The sequence below is a fragment of the Biomphalaria glabrata genome, chromosome 13 (genome assembly GCF_947242115.1).
Source record: "Biomphalaria glabrata chromosome 13, xgBioGlab47.1, whole genome shotgun sequence".
NCBI classification, from domain to species: domain Eukaryota; kingdom Metazoa; phylum Mollusca; class Gastropoda; family Planorbidae; genus Biomphalaria; species Biomphalaria glabrata.
In genome coordinates this window covers 32371645-32395456 of record NC_074723.1, presented here as the reverse complement: position 1 = coordinate 32395456, position 23812 = coordinate 32371645, and the positions used below count along the sequence as shown (strand labels likewise).

At 33.9% G+C, this 23812-nt stretch overlaps 1 protein-coding gene across 4 annotated transcripts in view; it reads left to right on the top strand.

The window, feature by feature from the left end:
* The window catches only part of LOC106052673 (basement membrane-specific heparan sulfate proteoglycan core protein-like), a 161726-nt gene that overhangs the window by 50248 nt on the left and 87666 nt on the right, over window positions 1-23812 (top strand). For 2 of the 4 annotated variants that reach the window (XM_056007475.1, XM_056007473.1), the window contains exons 3-21: window positions 230-461; window positions 3912-4077; window positions 5489-5634; window positions 6343-6468; window positions 9396-9542; window positions 10966-11213; window positions 11315-11441; window positions 11678-11794; window positions 11906-11974; window positions 13334-13447; window positions 13884-14019; window positions 14200-14285; window positions 15680-15799; window positions 16531-16833; window positions 18352-18468; window positions 18785-18895; window positions 20180-20284; window positions 22195-22311; window positions 23461-23571. In XM_056007475.1, coding sequence (XP_055863450.1) covers window positions 230-461; window positions 3912-4077; window positions 5489-5634; window positions 6343-6468; window positions 9396-9542; window positions 10966-11213; window positions 11315-11441; window positions 11678-11794; window positions 11906-11974; window positions 13334-13447; window positions 13884-14019; window positions 14200-14285; window positions 15680-15799; window positions 16531-16833; window positions 18352-18468; window positions 18785-18895; window positions 20180-20284; window positions 22195-22311; window positions 23461-23571 — 2698 coding nt within the window. The remainder of the gene's footprint in view (window positions 1-229; window positions 462-3911; window positions 4078-5488; window positions 5635-6342; window positions 6469-9395; window positions 9543-10965; window positions 11214-11314; window positions 11442-11677; window positions 11795-11905; window positions 11975-13333; window positions 13448-13883; window positions 14020-14199; window positions 14286-15679; window positions 15800-16530; window positions 16834-18351; window positions 18469-18784; window positions 18896-20179; window positions 20285-22194; window positions 22312-23460; window positions 23572-23812) is intronic. The other 2 variants (XM_056007472.1, XM_056007474.1) reach the window with 2 other exon arrangements.

Here is a 23812-nt window from a genome sequence, read left to right as displayed (position 1 = left end):
AAAAATCGCTCCCCTCTTTTGATGACCTCTGGTACCGCTAGTGGCATCTAGACACCCTCACTTATTCGCTTATTAATAATGGCTTGGCCGCAATGAAGTCCTTCGTGCAATGGTCGCTACGCAACTGATTGATAAACTGAATGATACCGACAATATACATTATTATAAATCTACACATAGGCTACATTTTTTAATGGGATACTTTTTTTGTTTTGTTTGGATGTATCAGGTGCAAGATTTTGATTTTGAGGACACAGCCAATGAAGTGAATCTCGTGAAGAGGTCAGCCGCGCTCTCTGACGATGAGGATTTAATGCTTGGGGACCCAACGTCCACGCCGCTCAACTCCGAGGATGGCAGTGGCACGTCCGAAAGTCCAGTGGAAAAAGTGACTGCCGTCACGCAGACAGCTACAATCAAGGTCCCGGTAGCAGTATTACCCGTGGTAGTAGATTATCCACGTAAGTAGCAATACATAACTTAGGCCTACTCTACGATACCGTCTGGGGATGTGTCACGCCGCGGAAAGGTGTAACAGACCTACTGGTTGATCGGTTGGGGGGGGGGGAGGGGTAATGGCGATCGCCCTCATCCCCTATTTTGTTTGCCCAATTGTCACAGTCATCTATGTAGATCTAGATCTCTAGATGCTGTCGTGATTAATATATATTCTTGTTTTTTTACAATACCTATAGGCCTATTCAAATCACAACGTCAAGGAGGAGTTCGAATCTAGAGAAGGATCTCAAAAACGGCTCTAACGATTTTCTTAGACATTTAACATTTGATATATATCGCTGAGAAAAGAATTACTGGCTCGATGGCCACACTCTAGTTTGACCGTTATAATTTTTCAAACTAGAAAAAGAAATGAATTTAAATTTGGCTATTTAGAGAACTAGGTCTAGATCTAAATCCAACATCGGTTTTGAAAAGACTATCGTGGTCTTGAAAGGACTAATGCATTCGGCATAATTGATATAGGCCTAAATTAAAGAATGATTTTACCCACCGTCTGGTAATGAAAATCAAGTTTTGATGACTCAATAAACCTCTTTTCCAATGTAACATACATTGTCTTCATCTATGAAAACATATCAACAGGTGTTTTTAATAGTTTTCTTTGAGTTTCATTTTGCACATAAAGTCTAGTAGATCTATATATTTGTATAACCAGGATTTTTTTATTCTCCGGGGGGGGGGGGGATAGTAAAGTTGCGATTACACATAAAACACTGAGCCGTAATCTTGAAATACAAAACTAAAAACGAATAAAATAATCAGAAAGACACAAAAATAAAGGCACATTCCCAGGGGCGGACTGGCTATATGGGCATTTGGGCAAATGCCCGGTGGGCCGGTACCCAAATGGGCCGGTAGAGCCACCGAAATGGCCTGATCGCCACTTTGGCACATTTCAAATTATTAAAGGTTTTATAATATTCTTATTATATTATTATTTTTATTTGTTTAAAAGGCCCTCTGAGCGTCGTGTTTAAACAAAATCTTTCACAGACATTACAGTGTAATACTATTTTAATCGAATACATTTTCCGAAAATAAAATGTAGAATGTAGACAGTGCTACTAGTAGGCTTCATCTTTTTAGGGACTACATAATTGCTGATTTAAAAAGACGCTATATTGCTTATAAAGATATAGAGTTCACTGTATACATGTATATCGATACATTATCAAACTTAACAATTATTTTTAAGGACCGATACACCTAGAAATGGATGCCATCACATGATCGAGAATTTGTGGGCCGAATTTTATAGAAATGTCCGGGCCGATTTTGACACCCAGTCCGCCCCTGCACATTGCTCGTTCCATATGCTAGGACAAATTTGTACAAATGCTTCTTCTTCCCTAGTGCTATTAGAACATGGAATGGATTGCTTGATCCAGACTGGAAAACCAATGACTTGCAGAATTTAAGTCATTGGTTGACATGCATTACTAGATGCATGACGCGTAGGACGTAATCATCTTCTTGTTTGAAGTAACGTCTGTATTTTATAAAATAAAATAAGGAAGGGTCGGGTGAAAATGTTCTTTTTCGAAGACAAGCTTTATAGAGCTATTAGTTGTATAGGTTAAAGCGAGGTATCATTTTTTTTTAAAAATATTTTTTAAAATGCTTTTCGTGTTTAAAATATAGATCTAACACTGTTACGCAGCTTTTGTATGTTTTACATAATCTCAGCCTCATATTTATCGACACCCGTCTTCTAAAATTCAACATGTCAACAACATGTAGCCCTATAAGATTTTCGAAATTAGGCCTACTGCCTGAAAAGGAGCATAAGCAAAACCTCTTCATTCGAATAGGATACACCTACGGTCAACGCGAAAACATAGTTTACGTTCATATAATTATAACCGTTAGAAACTATTACAAAATCTACCGCAGTTATTATAAGTCAACTCTAATAGACCTACTAAAATCTAGTTCCAGTACTAGATCTAGATCTAAGAATCTACATCTAGACTCAAGATCGTATCTAAATCTTTCTGTAATCTAGACCTATATTTTGTGGACTTTTTTTTTTTTTTACTGTGGTTGTATGAAGAAAGTAAAATCAAATTAATTTTTAAAATAATCAAAATAAACATTTATAAACTCACTAATTAGCTTATTGATAATATGTAGGCCTGCATGTGCAATTGTATATAAAATGTATAATCTATATTATTACTATATAATGATATAAATGTGTATGAATAATTTAATCGAAATTATTTATATCTAAATAATATTTGGCTTTCATAACTTTAAAAAAATGTATGTAGAAAAATAAGGATTGTCTTTGAGTTCGAAGAGAGAATGTCGAATTTCAAGTGGCAATATTTCTAAATCTTCATTTCGCCGTCTAGATCTAGATCTAGAGTCTGTATTCTGCAATATATTTTCTTTCGGTATCAAAATGTGTACCCCGTGGTCTTTTATAATAATATAATATATTAATATAGATTTATCTAGATCTACCGCTGTCATCTCTTTCACTAGTTTCAGAAGCTTCTGCTACCAGGTATTTTCCTCTCTCTCTGTGCCAGTTAAAGCGACACCTTCGATATCGACATTATAGATCTAGATCTAGAGGTCACGGTTAATTAAAGCAAGCTGTCGTCTGAGATGGTCTTATACTACTTTAGAGTTTAGAGCGTTTGGGAAGGTGGAGACACCTGTTAACCTTCCACATTTCAGCTCCCCCCCCCCCCCCCCCCCAAAAAAAATAAAAAAAAAATGATGGAGTAAAAAAAAAAAAGATAGATTACCCTTACTCAATATAGACTATAACAGGTTTATTAAAAGAAATTTCTATAAATCAAATAAGAACATAAAACTAAACTGGGTCCTAAAATGTTATTTAACCTTGGTTAGGCCAATAATAGAATATATGCATCCTTTGTTTGGGACCCCTCAACTCAAGAAATTGTCTGAAGAAAACTTTAAGAAACTGGAACAGACACAAAATAGAGCAGTGAGATTCATAACAAACGAATATTCAAATTTGACTAAAGTACACCTTTAGTAAAATCACTAAATTTAGAAAGCCTTCATGATAGAAGACTCAAAAGTAAAGTAGCAATTATAACAAAAAAAACACTGAAACCATAATCTTTAAATACAAAAACAAAATCGAATTAAATGGAGTGTGATGATGATGATGTGATCATATTAAAATCTTTCCTTTATGTATAAATAAATTAGTCCTAAAAAATGGAAAAGGCTATTTTAAACATACTGAATAAGATAGAAAACAGCTCCACCACAACAAAAAATATTGTATTGTATAAAACTTTTTTTTTTTTTTTTTTTTTGCCAATCAGTATATTATTTGGTTGCTACTAACTCAGAGAAAACACTTATCTAATGTTTTGTTGTTGTTTTTTTGTTTCCATCAGGTTATTATAGAGTAACTATTCACTACAGCAGTTTAAGATATTCTCCTGCACTTGAAGAGAGAAATTCTAGAGAATTTAGAGAACTTGCTAGAGAGCTACAGAGAGACTTAGAAAATTTGTTTAGAAATCTTTTAGGGCTTCACACTATCACAATCTTGCAGGTTAGGTAAGTGTGAACAATATGCACTCAGATACTCATAAATTATTTTTTTATGAAGGCATTTGAAATGATTCAGAAATAGAAATAGACGTTGACCGAAGGTGAAATAATATGAAACATGTCATTTTGTTGGTTCTCGTGGAACTAGAAAGAGAATGGTTTAGTGTAAAAAAAAATGTTTAATTAAAAGAAAATTTTAGGACTTGAAAACATTTATTTTTTTCAAAGGGTACCAATACATATATTTTTTTCATTTTAAACATAAAACATGCTGGATCATAATGCACTGAGCTTGCTATAGCATAATGTGCTGTACAAAAAGCAATAATAAAATTGATAGACTATGTCATTGTCTAATTGACTTTTCACACATTGACTTTTTGACTTATAGCCTAATTGATTTGGTTAATTTATTGAAAAAATCATTGACTCACTGGTTGTCTGATTGACTCACTGGTAGTTTGATTGACTCATGGATAGTCTGATTAACTCACGGATATTCTGATTAATACACTGGTAGTCTGATTGACTCACTGATTGTCTGATTGACTCACTGATTGTCTGATTGACTCATGGATAGTCGGATTAATACACTCTTAGTCTGATTGAATCACTAATAGTCTGATTGAATCACTAATAGTCTGATTGAATCACTAATAGTCTGATTGAATCACTAATAGTCTGATTGACTGAATATTATTGTAGTTTAATGTTTAGAGAAAACTTATTTTCTACTATTGGAATTAATACACAATTAAAACTTATATTTGGATATTTAAAAATGTTATAATTCTTTATTTTATGTAATCTTTTCAACAGGCACGACATGGCCTAAATTGTGCCGATGTGCCTCAAATCAAATAAAATATAAATAATCTTTTAAAAAATATATACATGATATGAAAGTTTTTTGTTTTTTTTCTACATAAACCATTTAGTGTAGTGAAGGATTTGTCTTAAAAAAAAGAGTTATTTGCAGAGATTAATAGAAACCAATTTTTAGTCCTTGTATGCAGGATGAATCTGTCATATATGTATAGAATATTGTTAACTGTATACCCATACCATAATGTATTAAATAGTAGGAACCAAAATAAATTTTGAACAAATGGGCTTTAATTATAGTCTTACTTCTTACAGCTTTCAAATAGTCATTTAGAATGATTAATATATTTCAATTCAGAAGGTTAGGACTTTTAATAATTTTCCTATTTTCATATATCTGTTATTGATAAAGGTAGACATGAGTTCATCATTTTTAAGAAGTCTAGGGACCATATACTATGCCTGGTTGGAGGCAAATTTTTTGAATGCTGAACATGTTAATAACAAAGATGGGATGGTCCACAGTTCTCCATGTTATATGACAACTGTACTTGATTCATTTTAACTTTTTTTTTTTCTTTGATTTTTTCAGCCGAGGTTTGTTAGTGACATTTGACCTTGGATCTGTAGGTGAAGCTACTGAAGATGAAATACGGGACACATTGTTAGATTCTGTAAGAAGGGGAAGAATTGGAAACCAAACTGTTAGTGGCCAGGGATTTACATTTTCCAAAATTTGTAAGTTTCTGTCTTTGAAATAGACATGGTATTTTTTTTGTTTGCTGTTGGTAAATTACATTTAGGTTGTATATTTGGTCATGAAAAAATGCTTGTCTAGTATCTATGTTATGAAACTAAAGCATTCATTTTTTTAAAATCTAGTTAATTAGACCAGCCACTTATTGGGACTGAATCATAAAGTACATATATCCTATTTTAAAATTGAATCTGGTTAATAGGACCAAAAGAATCATGCCCCAACTTGGTCAGATTAATTAAATTGGATTGTTTGCTTTTTTTTGTGCATGTTTCGGATGTTTCTTCAGATAGCCCAAAGGTGTTGCAGGACAGCTGGGTATGGCAGCGAACTAAGGACCATTGAGACCATTGATTGACAGTCCAGAGCCCATACCATACTAAGTCTATTTTATGAAAAGCATGAGTGCAATGCTCTTGTTCTTGTATGTCTTTTTTTTTAACTCTCTTAATTTGTCATTTCTAAGGTTTTTAGTAATCACTTAAATAGTACAGAGTGTAACAATAATGTTTAATAAAAATGAATAGGTTTCTCAAAATGAGTCCACGAGTAGTCATAATCTTACAAAAAACATGTTTTTAAATTTTAGTTCACACATCTAGACTAGCGCTACAAAGATTGACCTCTTACTTCTTTACCCTTAAATTAAAAGTATTTATATTTTTGAATTACAATTTCTTACACCCAAGCTGTCCCTGCACATCCTTGCACTACCAGAGAATTTTTTTGCTCAGCAAACAAAGTTTGTATCAATAGAACTCTTGCATGTGACAGAAGGAAGCACTGCCCTGATGGAGCAGATGAACAAAATTGCTGTGAGTTTGGCACCGCACAGTAGAGACAAATTCACTGACTTATATTTCAATTCTTTTTATTTTTTAGAGATTGGTGGGCTGTATGGTTTAGGCTTTTAAAAGATGTTTTTGTTTTGTAAAATTTTATGAAATTTTAAAGAAATATAACATAATATTGTTAAGAAGGGTTAATGAAGTGCAATTTGTAACTTAGTCAAGATTATGGTGCCAATATTTTCATTCTAGTTTATTTTATAGAGTGTAAATAATTGTCTGGGTGATTCCACTTTGACCTTTATTGTGGAGGACTCCTAGATTAAAGATAAGATTTTTCAAGTTTCTTTTTTCTAGTTGTTAGCAAAATGAAAAAAAAAAATCCACAAGTTATATTAATAATATGATAAATGTTCTCACATTTAGATCTGTAAGTTGCTTTCGGGTATAACATGAACTTTGATTACTTTTACTAACAAGACTTAGATGATTGGACCTAATATCATCTATAAGTGAAAAGCTCTTTATTTAAAATGCTGTGATTTATATTTATACTGTAGTAAGCATTATTTACTTATGTTGCATCTGCTTTTAGTTGCACATTAAAAAAGACTGTAGTTTTTTTAAATTGGGCTATATACTTGCAAGTCAATAGCTATCTAACAATCAATTTAGAAATGAGAAGTAGTCATGTTATGAGCATTTTTCATAAAATTACCTTGAAGTGCATAAAAAGGTTTTAAATTGTTTTACAAAACCATTGGGGCATAATAGGTATGTGGCTGACAGCTCGACTGCAAATTCAAAGGGCATAAATTCTGGTGGAGACTCTCTAAATTCTTAAGCATAATTTGAGGACTGTTCATATCCTTGTAACTTTGTCTTATCTTGAAAGTATAGGGGTTTGGTCAGTATAGCAGGACATGGCCAGAATTGTGCAGATGTGCCAAAAATCTTAAACTGGCCAAAATTACACTACTTAACCAATAGTCTAAAACCAGATGAAGTAAACATTCTCTGCAATCAGAGCTGCTGGGTTTGTGTGTCTTTTATGATGCAATGTTCAATACAAAAATAACAGAAGAAAACAATCAGTAGAAAATTTTAATGAGTATTCAAACAGTTTTAAGTGTATTTTAATTGATATTTAACAACGGGAGAGTCCTTTTCTATCAATTTTATTGTGTTTATTATTGAAGACGAATTTCTGTTTTAAAAATGTATTTCTGTTTGTCAGATTTTGCATTTGGTCATTTTATTAGGAAGGAATGGATAGAAATGAATCCCCTTTAATACCAAGCTGTTCTTACTGTTCTTATTGTCTGTAAAATGATTTACGTGATTTGGATGTTCCTTTAGAGCTGAAAAAAAATTACTTCCTACTACAAGCCTCCCGCAGGATGACAGGGGATGGCAGTGGGCAGATTTGAACCAGGGACCATAGATAAGTCCGAACGATGGTCCAGCTTACAAACTGCATGTCCAGGCAGTTCTTATTGTGCATAATGTTATCTTGTTTTTATGGTATTTGAGTATTATGACAAGATGTTATTCTTAAATAAGGAATAATATTTTGATTAGAGAAGTCAGAAATTTGTAACTTGTGAGGACTCGTTCCCCTGGTTAGAAAAATGCTTGGGTTGAAAGCATTGTAGAGATGTTTGATATAAAATCTAGGTAATTCAAAAGCCATAGTGACTAGGGCCCTCCAGTCTAATTAGAAGTTTAGAAGTTTGTTTTTTTTAACTAAAAGGAAGCTCTCTATTCTTGGCAATATGGACTTGTAAAGTTAACAAGCTTTAATGATAGAGATATATAAATACACATTTGACAAAAGTATGTATTAAAATACTTGAATACAAAAGTTGACAAGGAAATATTTTAAAGAGAATCATTCATTCAAACCTCGTCAAGTGAAATTCTTACCCTGTCATTATGTAAAAAAAAACTGTATGTTAACTCTTTCTCTCCGTAATTATTTACCACATTCTGGTGGAATCAACGTTGGTATTGTCAGGAGAGAAAGAGTTAAACTAATTTACACAATTTTCACACACAAAAAAAAGATTTAAATTATCTCAACATTTTTTGTTTACCACATTCGATGCAACCATAATAACAAAAGCACCTTAGAATAAGCTAACTGATGATCAGAGAAGGGATACAAAAACCCAAAATCTCCTCATAGGAATCCAACAATCTTTCGCTTTAATTACTTCAGTTATATTTATGTTCTTTTGCTTGACTGACTTTATACTTGCAAACCTAGCTACTGGGCTATCAGAAGTTTGACTCTTAAACATTTAATACTCTTTACATTATTTATCTCATGCTTTCAAAGGAGTCCACATAGTATGAGGTAATTTTTTTCTTTCTTTTTTGCGCACAACTATAACTTGTTTACGTGTATTATTATTTTTTTTTTTTTTTTTTTGTAGGGTTTACATTTGGTTTTAAGCTTATACCATTGATTATTTTGTCTTGATTTCAATGACATTTTGTTTCTATATTAAGGTGCAATTTTTATTTTGTTATTTAATTTTTTTATACTAAGTAGTAGATTTGAACATGATATATATATATATATGGAAACAACTTAAAATTTTAAAATATTGTCTTATAAATACACAACAAGCATTTAGCGTGGTATGAAGAAATGATTCTTTGTTGTCCCCTTCAAAGCTTTGTAAATTATCCATTAAAGCTATGCTAAGAAAACATAATAAATATATTTTATTTGCTGAGATATTTTGTCTTCCTTACAAGAAATGTCAGTAATGTTATCACAGCGCTATAATATAATATTTTACTGTTTTAGATATTTTTTAAACTCTTTCTCTCCTAACTGACGATACAAACGTTGATTCCATCAGAATGGGGTAAATAATTATGGAGAGAAAGAGTTAACAAAAGAGAGATTTTATACTGATTATCCATTGGCATTACTTCCTCAGCTGAAGTCTCTTGTCCGTCCCATGTTGGGCGTAATCCAGACAACTTACCTAGAAGTGGCAACAACTGGGCCAATCTTCTCGTTAATAATGTCTTCCCCTGTGATGGTAACATAGTTGGTTGGGAGTACTACAGACTCAAACCCCAAGGTAAGTAGTTAAAACCACAGTAAATATATTTCACTAAGCAATCTGTCCCTAAAAAAATTGAATTGTTAAAGTTTAATTCCATCATAGTTTTTGTATTTATATAATTTTATTATCTATACAGTCTTTATACATCAGTCTCTCAAAGATAAAAAAAGGACCAAAATACACACAATAGAATGATTATTCTGTTAACTAGTCTTTAAAGAAAATATAGAAATGATACAGTTTATAAAATGAGTGTGTTTGTGTTGAAATCTCTTAGATTAATCTGTCAGGACATTGAAAGGCCTTATTAAACCTTGGTTATGTTACTCACGATTCATATTTTCACTAGAAGATGAGGTATAGTAAAGTAAAGTTCCCCTTTCAGACCTTGTGGTCTATAGGGCAGATGATGTAAAGGTCATCTGATTCTGTGGCCTACGGTTAACGAGGGTGCCATGTGGCCAGCACAACGACCAACCGCCTTTACTTTTCCCCAACTAATGTCAGGTATCCATTTGAGCTGGGTGGACTCAGAGGCGCCCGAAGATCCAGAAATTAAAAATCCCAGTCTTCACCAGGATTCGAACCCCTGGACCCCGGTTTGGTAGCCAAGCGCTTTACCGCTCAGCCCCTGCGCCTCCAGAAGATGAGGTAATTGTATTGAAAATGAAAAGAACTAAAATAAAACCAACAGCACTGCTGTTTATACTTATTTGTTATTATTTCCATTTGCCTTAACCAACAAACAAGAAGTACAGCATTAGACATTTTCTCAGTATTTGTAGGCTCATGATGATTATTAGTTTGAAACAATAACATTCAAAACACTAGTGTTTTTTATGTAATTTAGCTTTTTTTTAGTTTCTTTTTCTTATAGCCTTGCAATAGACTTATTCTTAGTGTGAAATACACCTCCAGATTCTTAGTTAATTTTTCTGTTGATTCTACATTCTTTAATGAAAGCCTTATGCGTCTCTGTACCTTTTTATGCTAAATCCCATGTGAACAAGCGGCGCAGTGGCTGAGTGATTAAACGCTTGGCTTCCAAACCTGGAATCCTGGGTTAGAATCTCAGTGAAGACTAAGAATTTCAGGATTCTTAGGGCGCCCTAGTCCACCCAACGCTAATGGGTACCTGACTTAAGTTGGGGAAAGTAAAGGCGGCTAGTCATTGTGCTGGCCATATGACATCCTGCTCGTTAACTGTCGGCCATAGAAACAGATGAACTTAATCTGTACCATAAATTGCAAGGTCTGAAAGGGAAACTTGACTCACATGTGAACACCTTCCAGCCAAGTAACACTAATTTAAAAGCAAATATATGTCATCTATGTAATAGATAAAAATAGATTTTCTTATGTGTTTTGGACCTTTAAAAGATTTAAGGGTTATTTGCTGAAATCACTGATATTTGCAAATTTATTCATCTTATTTCAGGTTCTGCATATGTTGGCGTGTGGAGACAAGACTTATTTGATTCTCATTTCAACTTAATCTCAAAAACTGAACTGCCCTCAGCACCTGTTGGTATAAGGGAAGTGTCCACTAATCCTATTTCAGTCAAAAAAGGAGATTTTATAGGCATTTTTTACCCAAGGACCACTCCCAATAACGTTATAGCCCAAGCCCAGCTTGCTGATGACATACTGTCTTCCAACGAGCTGTATCAAAACTTTCATATCGAGGTGAGCATATTTAGTTTGATATTTGTCCATCAGTTTCTTGTTCTTATATGTCACGCCTATACTCATTGTGTTATTGTGTTCTCGTTATGCTCTCTGTACAGATCTTTGATGATGATATAACTCAAAACAATAACTTGATCAACTTGGAGAACATTGATTACAACACCATCAATGCTACATTCTCTCTAAGAGCTGTTATGGACTATGAGGTTGGGCCCACTATTCCAGGTGAGGCACACAAATAAACTATAAATGAACATAGAAAGTTTTTCTTTTTAGAAATTAACAAAAATAAGAATTTTAATATCTGAAACCATTGTAGTATAGAATTCATAATGTCTGAAATCTACTTGATAACCATATTTTTTTTCTCTCTACTTTTACCAAAGAGCCCTCACACAAAAACAGATAAGATTATTTAACACATTTAAAATTTTTTCATACTTTTGTTTATTGACTTCTAGTAATTGGATTAACGTGTAAGCCAAATGAATTTAACTGTGGAGATGACTGTATCTCACAAGACCTCTATTGCGATGGACAAATTGACTGTAACAATGAATCAGATGAAAAAGACTGTGGTAGGTATTGCGTATATAATATATTTATTGACCAGTTTAACAGTCTGCCCTGTAACATATTTTTACATACTCTATACATATGTCAGTTTTTAACTACCTTTTTTTTTTTAGCTCCACAGCCCGCAACCTGCCCTCGTGGCCTCTTTCTCTGTGATGATGGCACCTGTCAACGTACTTGTGGTTAGTTCAAATATAACTCATTCATTTAGATCTTTACGCATCATTGCTTTAAAAATGTTCTCCCTCCTGAGCTCAGGTTCTACTTTAAAATGACTGGGTTTTTTTTCTTATAAGCGTAAATGAATTCATGTTAAACTTGAATCACACTTCAATATCTAAAGCTTGTTCTCAAAACTTTGACCATGCCAGCCTCCAGGGGTGGACTTACAGGATCCTAGTCATTTTCCCTTGGGAATGAAAACTTTAGGTCTCTGTACCTTTTAGGGTAGACACTGAATCCCTTCTAGCCGTTGCAAAAATGTAAACAAACATGTAAACAGTGTAAAAAGGTGTTTGGAAAGGGGGGGGGGGGAGACAGACTGGCCCATACATAGCCCATTGTTTGGGACCTAAGTATTTCTAGGTGTGGCTTTGCTTTGACTCCATTGTTTTGAGAGTTACACAATAGTTTTTTTGTGTAACATTATTTACTTTAAATTAAAATGAGGAGTTTTCACCTCAAAGTTGCATGTTTCGTTGTGGTTAAATAGCACAATGCAGTGTATTGATAGATGTGACATGAATATAGAAATGTCATCAGAGAATGGAGAGATAGGCTGGATAATTCTGAATTTTTTTTTTAGTGGAAGAAGTTTCTATTTTTGAATTTCATCATATTAAAGGCAATCAGTCCCTGTGCTGTCCAAATGACTCAATATAAAACCAAGGGCAAAAAAAAATTAAAATAGATGAGTCATAAGTGACCCCCTAGGTCTTGTGTCCTTTTTATGAACTTAGCATTTTTATTATTTACGTTCTTAATGTCTTAAAACTTCAATTATCCCAAATTCAGGTTTCTGTGTTGGCAACAAAAAGCTCTATCTTGTAATATGTTCTTAAGTTGGTTTTCTTTTATTCAACAAGATGTTATATTTTAGCATTGAGATATTGATTCATGTCCAATAGAAACTGAAAACTAATATTCTATTAACATCAACCATTTAAGTTTCAATCTTGGTAAAGACTGGAATATTGAACTTCTGGATGGATTTTCAAATGCCCCAGAGAGATAAAATGGAAAATGTATAATTAATTAGAGGGAAAATATGGATAAATAAAATGAATTCTGCTGACTTGTGTGTGAGAGTTCAGGTCTGTTACAGTTCTGGCCACATGGAAACCTCCTCAACCATCGGGCAGAGAAACTAATGAGCCTTTTATCATTTGCCCCCATAGATTGCAGGTCTGATAGGGGTCCCTATTTAAACTTTTTTTTACTTTCAAATGTTTGAAATGTATCAGAAGGTTTTTATTTGTGTTTGACTTGCATCAGTGTCATAGTCACACATAATCTAATTGATTTGACATTTCCTCTTTCAGATTGCTTGGAGGGAAGATTCCGCTGTAATGATGGAACATGTATTGAGAGGGTACTGAAGTGTAATGGTCAAGTCAATTGCCCAGATGGATCTGATGAGGGTGCTGTTTGTCAAGGTATTAAAAAAAAATAATTTTTTTTTTTCATCTCATAGCTAATCTCTGAGCTTTTGGTTATCAGCTGGTGGGGCTGGTAAAGGAGACAAGTGTCAAAATTAAATGTTGTGGACTCCAGAGGTATTCAATGTATTGTGGTGGTCAGCTGGTAAAGTGATTGGCTTCTGCATAGAGAGGTGTCTAGCTCAAATATCAGTGAAGATATTTGGATTTGATTTGGGGATACCCATGAGTCCATGCAATTCTAATTGGTACATGATTTACATTGGTTTAGTTAAGGCGGTTGGTCACATTGCTGGCCACATGACACCCTTATTAACCATTGGCCAAAGAAACAGATAAGCTTCACATCCCATATCCCCTTAGATCACATGTTCTGAAGAGGTACCTGTGCCTTTTACTGAAGTTCTGAAGTTGATTCTATGTCATTTTGTAGAAACTACAGAAAGACAGTGTTCTGATGAAGAGTTTCAGTGCTACACAGGTACGCCGATTTGCATTCCAAGAGATGAAGAGTGTAACGGTATTCCAGAGTGTGAGGACAAATCGGATGAACTACCAGATCGATGTAGTAAGTAGCCAAATCTAATTAGCTTGCTGAGGGTAGTAGCATTTTTAAAGTAACATTCCTTACAAAGCTATTAATAAATTTAACATTATAAGAGTAGATCATAACATGTTATAAAATGTTGTCAGACACATTTCTTTGTGGATAATAAAGATTATTATGATGTAATTATATTCTTTTCTGGCCCAACATTCCCAACAGTACTTCCAGCCTGTCCTCCTGATTATGTCCGCTGTCAGGATGGTACATGTCGTAAAGAAACCTGTGATGGTAGGTCATCAGTTTGCTTTTAATATAAGTAACAAATATTTCTATCCTTTTTGATTACATCTATCTTCTATCTTATGAAATACAAATGTTACTTCATGTTCCTAGGTCAATCTAGTAATGCATGTTGATCAATAACTTTAATTCTGCCAAGTCATTGGTGGTTTTCCTGACTGATTCAGGCAACCCATTAAATGATCTATTAGCACTAGGGAAGAAGGAGCATTTGTACAGATTTGTCCTAGCATATGGAACAAGAAATATGCCTTTATCTTTTGTGTCTTTCTGAGTATTGTTGTAACCCTTTTGGTGGCGCGATAGAGCTAACTGTGTACAATCAGCTGATACATGTGACACAGGCCAGTAATACAGTTTAGCGTGCTATATCTGTGGACAAGGGACAGTACTGATATGAACTTTACATGTTAATATGACCCGTGTTATGGTCATGTGATCAGAAGCCTTGGTGGACCAGAGACAGTGTGTAAGGCAGTGCAGTTCAGTGCAGGACAGCGAGGAGACTGGGACGGTTAGTCGGCCATGAAGTCAGTCCTGGTGGAGTCCTCAAGTGAAACGTAGGAGTCCAGGAAGAGAAGGAGACAATTGAGTTTAGTACGGCAGTACGGTGATGTACAGTGTAACATTTGTAGTAGTTTATTGTGTTGCCACTTGTGTCGTATTGGCTTTTTTTATTTACTTATTATTATAGGAGCCCATTATTTGGAATTCTTGTTGTGAAGTTCTTGAGTTATATGTTTTGTGTGATGAGCAGTTGTTTACAGAAGGCCTGGCCAGGAGAGAGAGAGAATCGTAACAGTATTTTATTAGGTTTAGTTTGTGTATTTGAAGACAATGGTTTAATGTTTTATGTATAATTGCTCCTTTACTTTTAAGTCTTCTATCCTAAAGGGTTAAAATACATGTATAAGATGGTATTGGAGTTAAAAGAGACAAGGGGGTTGTGTGGAAGGTGTCAAGACTATTCCTTACTCCATTATAAAAGAAGGAAGATTTGGGTCACAAATTTCACTAGTTTTTCACAGCACCATAGAAGCAGTTTCTGTCTTTTACTGATTGCTTTTTTTTATGAAGGTCTTAAGATTGAATTAATAGTAGTTGTAACAGGGAAAAATCCTGTGCTACTAAAATGAACTCAGTAAATCATAGCTCCTGATATTTAAGCATTTTTTTCCCCCCTAGAGCTTTGTAAGTTTTTAATTGAACAAAAAAAAAGCCAATTAAATTGTATTAGTAGTTATTACAGTTGGTACACTTTTCAGTTAAAGATAAAAATGCTGTTGTATCTACTGATATTTTCTTTTGTTATTCAACTCAGAGCCAAAGAGTTACCATTCTGTTGTATCTACTGATATTTTCTTTTTTGTAATTCAACATAGAGACAGAGCCAATGGCGTGCACTGAGGAACAGTTTAAGTGTAATGGTGAGTGCTTCTCCCTGAAAATGAAGTGTGATGGATTCAAGGATTGTGATGATGGCTCAGATGAAGAGAACTGTGGTAAGTCAACTAATAAAGACTTAGCCTCCGCTCTGTTACCATGTTTGTCTGCTGAATTGGCCTACTTATGTGTACAGTACTAGGAATATCCCTTAGTCTGTTGTACTGTTGGGGCCCCACACAAGATCTGTTGATTATCCTTCTCCATTCCTCTCTGTATTTAGCCTTGTACAGAATCTTCCTCATAGCAGGCCCGTCTATTCCTTTCTCTGTCTCTTCTTCTTTCTACTTATGTACACTTCCAGTATTTTGATATAATATTATAAGTCAAGTTTATCTTAAGAAATAAATAAAACAATATGTATTAATAAAAATTAGTGCATTTTAAAGTCTTGATTGTGCATGAATTCATTAGCATGCCGATTGACTTCTGATACTTGTCAAATTTTCTTGCATCTCATCCTCTTATGCATCATACAAAACTGCTTAATATTTTGTTAACCATTTGTTGTGTTCAGTGAATAAAAACAACATGTTATTGTAGAAACAAAATCTGTATTTTTCAATTTCTCAAGTCCAGAAGCTAATTGTTTGACTGATTATGTTGTCTGTGTTTTCAAAAAACTTGCCCAGTGGCAGCTAGCTATTAGTAGAACAGTTGTTCTCAAACCATAAAATGGGAAGGGGTGTTTTTTTTTGTTTTAAATCTGAAAAACATAAGCAGCCACTGGTCAACGTTTGCATGCTAAAAAATGTTTGAAATTTAAATCCTATCGCTAATGCATCCCAAGGAGAGATATTTATCACTGGACCAGAGGAAGCAATTGTGGGCACGCAGGTGAAACTGACTTGTAACATTACTGGCAGGCTGGAGAGATCCAATAACATTTACTGGTATAAAGACGATACAATCAATATCTCATCATACAGCGGGAACATCCTCAACAGGATCCAGATCAGGCATCATGATCGTAGGGAGTACCATCTTTCTGAGCTTTACCTTCGACAAGCAGAGATTTCTGATTCTGGAAGTTACACATGTGCGACTTCCCAGCATGTTTCTCGTGGATTTAATCTGGCTGTAGTCCTCCAAGGTCCAATTTTATAAATAATTTTATAGTTAGTACAATTTTTGTATATGAATAATAAGGTGTTTTCAATAATATCTTAAGCTGCGCTTTTTAAATAATCTGTAATTTGTAATTTATCTGTTAATGGCTTAAAAGAAAATTATTACTGTTAAATGTTGTAAAATGTTTTACATGTTTCTGATGTTCCTTCAGAGTTGAAGATAGTTTACCTCCTAGTCCAAACCTCCCGCAGGACGACGGGGGATGGGAGCGGGCAGGGTTTGAACCCTCGACGGTCGATAAATCAGAACGACAGTCCAGCGCACAAACCGCACGACCAGGCAGCCATCCTGTTGGGAAAAAACAATTATATGTAGAAATACAATAAACCAGACATTGTTAACAAATAGCTGAACCAATTTACAGTAAAGGGAAAGTAACAGTTATTGCTGGGGCATCTTACAATTATAATAGAAAAACTTTATGTGTTATACTTAAAGCCTCTAAAAAGATTAATTACCGTGACTGATTCCTATAATACTTATATTTCTTTATCCACTCTCTTATTCTGTTACTCTGTAAAAGTTTCGGTGGTGCAATTGCAGACTCTTTCACAAATTTCTCCTCAGTCTACTGATGTTATTCAATCTGTTAAGACTAAGCCTGTATAATCCTTGATGTCATCTTTTGTTTTCTGACCTCTTTAGACGTACTTAGACAGAAGTTCTCCTGTGCTTTTTTCACAAATTGGTCTTGTAGATCTCTAGACATAGTCAGACGTAGGTTCTCTTGCGTTGTTCACACAAATTGGTCTTATTGACCTATTTAGACTTACTCAGATTCCCCTGCAGTGTTCACAGAGATTGGTCTTAGGCAACTCCCACAGCCTCTTACCAGCTGCTGCCCATGGATTTTAGGTCTTATTAGAATGTGTGACACATGGATGGCCTTGTTTTTGCTTTCCACTTTTCGGCTTTCATGTTATGGCTGACTTCGTTCAATGTGTCTCATCTAACCTAAGGATATGTCCATCGAATCTCATTCAACATTCAGCCACCGCTTCACTAAGGGGATGAGTGCCAGTGCAAGAAAGAACTTCTCTATTGGTGATATGATCTCTTATTCCTTGCATTCTTCTCAGCTATTGATCTTTGTTGATGTTTAGCCTCTTTTCAACCTTTAAGGATGACTTCCATGTTTCGCTAGCGTAGGTGGCCATTGCGACTCACTCTTGTCACACTGACCTATGCTTTTCGGCATTGACATTTCTGATCAAGTGGTCATTTTTTCCCCATTCTCTTATAGCTTGCATAGTCCATGTGACTTACTTACAGTGTGACACACTCTGACTTTTTGAATTACTTCCAACACTGTTTCTTTTATTTTCTTTTTGTTATGTTTCTCCAGTGTAAAAAAAAAACAATAAAAAAAAAAACTAAACTAGTTATAAAATTGTGTCTAGCTTAGGGCCTATGTTTAACTAATTTTTTTGATCAAATGGAAGGCTGTTCAGCTAACCAGATGGTAACATTTTTAAATCAGTATTCACTTGTGAAGCCAATCAGTTCAAGTGTAAGAGGGAGGAGCGATGCATTGATGAGCGGCGGCGCTGCGACGGCCGGCATGATTGTCGTGACAAGAGTGATGAAATGGAATGCTGTATGTACCTGGCAAATTTGTTTTTACCAGCTAAAAAAAAATGTATCATCCATGTCAAAGTTTATGATGTGTTTTATTTGAAAATAAAGTTATAGAATACTAAAAAACTTCTCCGATAAGTCTATTGGTGACTTGTAAAGGCTATGATAATTGTTGTGTTAAAGTAAAGGCTATGATAATTGTTGAGTTAAAGTAAACTAATTTCATTGTTATCTTCTTTTCCTAGTGTCATAATTGCATGTGTTTTTTTATGCACGGCATGTAACAACCAATGTTTTGTTTCATTCTGTTTGTTTGGCTGCATATGCTGCTGTAGCATGTCGGGTAGATCAGTTCCGTTGCGCCTCTGGGGGCTGCATTGACCAGGGTCGACGATGTAATGGTCAACTTGACTGCTCTGACAGATCCGACGAAACTGGCTGCAAACGTAGGTCTAAACTTTGTTCATGATTATACCCTGCTTTAACTGGTATTGCTTTTTAGCATAAATATGTTTTAAAATGATTTGTAGTCTAATTTCAAAAAGTATATTACTGGTACCAGATTCAGCCTAAAAATATACAAATCAATTTGTCTTTTGTACACACTTTAAACACACATCCATAAAAGGTATAAACACTAAGGCTATCATAAGCTATTTGAAGATATTTAATTGTACATTTTACAAAAAAGAGACCAACCTAAAATTGAATGTTGATAAAAAAAAATGTAAAAATCTTTTTAGTGGCTTCATTACACATTAGTTTGCTCCTTTTATTAGTTCATTACACATTACAGCGTTGTCTTTCTATTAGTTCATTAAAGTGTGGTCTTTTTTTTATTAGTTCATTACACATTACAGTGTGGTCTTTTTATTAGTTCATTACAGTGTGGTCTTTTTTTTTTTTTTTTTTAAATAAGTTCTTTACACATTGCAGTGTGTTTTAAATTATTTCCTTACACATTATAGTGTGATCCTTTTTATAAGTTCATTACACATTACAGTGTGCCCTTTTTATTTCTTTTTGTTAAAATACTATTAGAGCCACCTAATATATTATATTCATTTTTGTTTTTCTTAATATTTTTTTAAGTTCTCAGCAAGGAAGCTATTTAACTTAATAATAAATATAGAATTAAATTAAAAATAATTTATGAATTACAATATTGGACATAATTTACCATTGCCATTACTATTAAGCAAAAACATTATAAAATTTATATTAGTTTTGTTCATGGATTAGTAGTTGCAGGACCATAAATCTTTACAACACACCTTATATTCTTTTTTTTTTTGTAGGTTACTAGGTGCCTTAGGTGTTTAATTGCTACATTCCATTGTTGTCTTACACTATTTGCAAATAAGTGTTTAACTCTGGCTAAACTTACATTGCTAATGAGTGTTTAACTGTGGCTTAACTTACAGTGCAAATGAGTGTTAAACTCTGGATTAACTTACAGTGCAAATGAGTGTTAAACTCTGGTAAAATTTTACATGTTTGAAACCATGAATGCATGATTTTTACAGTCATGTATACAGGAAAAGCTGACTGAGAACAATAAATGATCCAATTCACCTTTTTACTACAAAGAAGACACTTAGGTTCCTTTTAAGAAATGTCCAATGTTCCCCCTTAACCACTTTAACCATTTACAGCTAAATGGTTGCAAGGTTGAGCATATCAAGGTGAAATAAACATGATCTAGACTTTCATTTTTGTATGTTGCTAAGGTTGCCAGGAGACAGACTTTACTTGTACTAGTGGACAGTGTATACCATTTGAACAATTATGTAATGGTGAACGAGATTGTGAGGATGGCTCAGATGAATTATGTGGTAGGTAGTCATTGCTTGTGTACATTGTATGTTGATTTACAGGTTCATCTATAATTCTGAATATAATTTACACGTTTTATTTGCAGTACTTAATATTATTTATTAGTTACAATCGAAATATGGAATCATTATCACCATCAGTAATAAAAAAAACTAGTGGAGCATGAGTCATTACCAAGTAAATGTCATTTTATTCCAAAAAGTCTAGAACCTTCTGTCATCAAGAACATTTGGCCACCAGCTATCAACACTTTCTTGATTGTTTCCCCTTCCCCCATTTCTCCTATCCTGATGTTTCTATCTGGTAGTAACTTTCCTGCCCCATACATTGTCCCCACATTCCAGCATCAAATCTGAATGGTTTACTTACCGGGGGTCAGAAGTTTCCTTGAAAGAATGGACTTGAGCTTATTGCTTTGGTCTCCAACCAGTTACCAGCACCCAATCCCATACAAATATTAGCTTTAAAAAAAAGTTTACTAGCCCTGCGTTAACCTCCCCCCCCCCGCTTAACATTGACTTAACTATACTGCTCAATATTATTATTATTCAATATTATTGAAATGATGAATACTATGGATTGGCTAGTTCCTTTTGCACTAGTCTCGTTCCTATTGCAATTTATTTTCTCTTTGGCTGATTCTTTAATGCACTTCACTTCTTTACGTCACTGTTTCATTCTTATTGCACTTGATTCACTCCTACTTCCTTGTGCACTTCACTATTAAGACTACATCAAATGTTTGATGCCCGCTACTATTTATCATCTGGGTGTGGGTGAATTGGTATAAAGATTCATATTTTGATTAAAACTGGTTAAGTATTATATACTGTGTGCTGAATGACTGCGCACAGTTACTTATCCAGCGAGCTCTGAAAGGACAAAGTTAACATTTGCAACTTGTTTTACTGTGATGTTTTACCTGACCTTCTTCTCTGTCATACTGGTCTTAAGAACTGAATCCACCTAAACTATCCAACTTAAAACTAACACATGAAGCGCCTCTAGCTATATATGTTTCCTAGGTTAGGTGAAGTTTGTTTCTTGAGGCCATAGGGTGTTTTATAACAAGTGAAGCTCCTCTAGATATGTGTTTCCCAGGTTAGATGATGTTTATGTTTCATGGGACCATGGATAGACAGTTTGTCATATATCACAAGCACAATGATTAATCACAAACAAAAAAATCACCTTTAACAGCCACAAAAAAGTTAAGGTCTTATAAAACAAAATTATTTTTTTTTTACTTTTCATTTTGGACAGCATTAAAACTGGTAGATTTGTCTAAATTGTGTTATTGACTAACAAGTCTTATAAATCTGATATCTTAAAACTTAAGTAGTTACAAATTAACCTTGAAGGGAATATTTTGTATTATAATTATTTTTTAGCTTATAATAAACTTATTCTTATCCTTTATAGCAAATATTTATTTGTATACTTGTCATCTTTGCAAACTTAAGATTTTTTTTTCATTTCTATTTATCATCAAATTTACATTTCTTCATTAACTGTAACAATAGAAATTTTTGGGCATTGAAGACATTGCCATTATTATATATTAATTATTATTAACACTTTCTCTCCACAATTATTTTTCCACATTTTGAAGGAATTCTTCATTTGCTCATTACTATTTCACTACCCCTGTTATGATTGGGCTTCAATAGCTTTGTTGTTTGTTATCAGAAACTGTTGTATTTGGTATAGAATTAAAGGGAAAATGCATGCTCTTTTTATATAACACAAAGTCAAGTTTAAAAAATTAAACAATAATTTAATTTAATGAGGTCAAAATCAACGATGGTATCATCGATTAGGAGAGAAAGAGTTTATAATAATTAAAAATTCAAAATTTTATCAGTTCCAATTCTCTTTGTAGAGACGTTGTGTTGACTTTATTTTACAGAGTTCAAATGTGCAGAAAATCAATTTATCTGTAATGTCGAGAAAAAATGTATTAACCTTGATTACACCTGCGATGGCAATGATGACTGCTTGGACGGTTCTGATGAGCAATCATGTCGTAAGTAAAAAAAAAACAAAAACAAAAAACAGTTTTATTTAAAGTTCTTCCCATCCGATAACTTTTGAGAAATAAGAATGTTAACTTACTCAGGCTCTATTAGCATGGTGTCAATTTGTCATTTGAACTCTTTGTATTTATGTTTGTTATTTTATCACGGTGCCATAAGCTTTACTGCTTACATTATGTTTGTTAACAGCGTGAATCCTCCTCACTTAGATAAACATTTTCAGCACAAGTCACTTAGTCATCCCTTCCCAATGAACTATACATATATTTTGTATAATTATTATTATTATTGAATGGGGTGTGAGATGACCAAAGACCTGTAATAGTTCTGATGAAGTAACCCATTATAGGAGCTCAGAGCTCTATTTGGTCTTATCATTTTAAAATTCCTACATTCTCATTAGTATTGAGCTTATTTTTTCTGGGGTTTATTATGGCTTAGACTAATTGAAGCATTTGTGACTCTCAGAAGTAGGGTAGCGCTAAACCATATTTAAGACATGTAGATCTAGAAATACACAACCTTGCCACTGTTCAAGAAAGTCGCATGCCATTGTCCACTTTGTTGGTATATGGATGGTTTTGTGCGTAGGCTTAAACCTTGGCTAGGACATTTTAACTGCTGAGTATAGTAGTTTGAATAAGTATGGCTACCTGGTTGTGCAGTAAGCGCTATGCGCATAGGTGGTCCCAGGTTCAAACCTACCCACTGCCAACCCCCCATCGTCTTGCGGGAGGTTTGGATTAGGAAATAGATTGTCTTCAAATCTGAAGGAACATCTGAAACTTGTAAAACAAACATGCAAATAGAATTCATTGAAGTAGGTTTTTCTACATCAGGTTAAGCTGTTATCCCAGGATTCAGGTCACCGAAAGTATAATAGTATATGTTTATTTCATTGAAGTTGAAACACTATTGTGTACATTGTTAATTTCCATCTGAACAGTGTTTAGTTAAATTTTGATGTTTTCCAAGCATTAGGCTATCAAACAAGCTAACTATATTGAATATGCAAATCAGCTTTAGCTAGAAATAAATAAGAATAGAGAAATCTTGCAGTTCAGTATTTATTTTAAATAATATGATTTTATTAGAAATTAGATTATAAATAATGATCGTTTTATTTTCTCCTTTTCCAGCTGGTTGCAAAAAGAACCAGTTTACATGCTCTGATGGAAGCTGTGTTAGAAATACCTCAAGATGCAACAGGATTAGAGAGTGCAGAGACTATTCCGATGAATTTAAATGTGGTAAGTTATTGTGCTGAGCTTAGTAATATGGATGTTTCATTCATAGTTTTTAAAATGTCATTTTTTTAATGACTGCCAAATTTCACACTTACTTAGACTTAACGTTTGGAGCATTGGGCGGCAAGCTGTCGCCACAAAAATCTGTCACTGGCATTTCACACACACAGACAAAAAAAATAGGGGAAAAATAAATATGCAATCCCGTAGAAGTCTGAATTTGAGATCATTTGTACATAAGGAT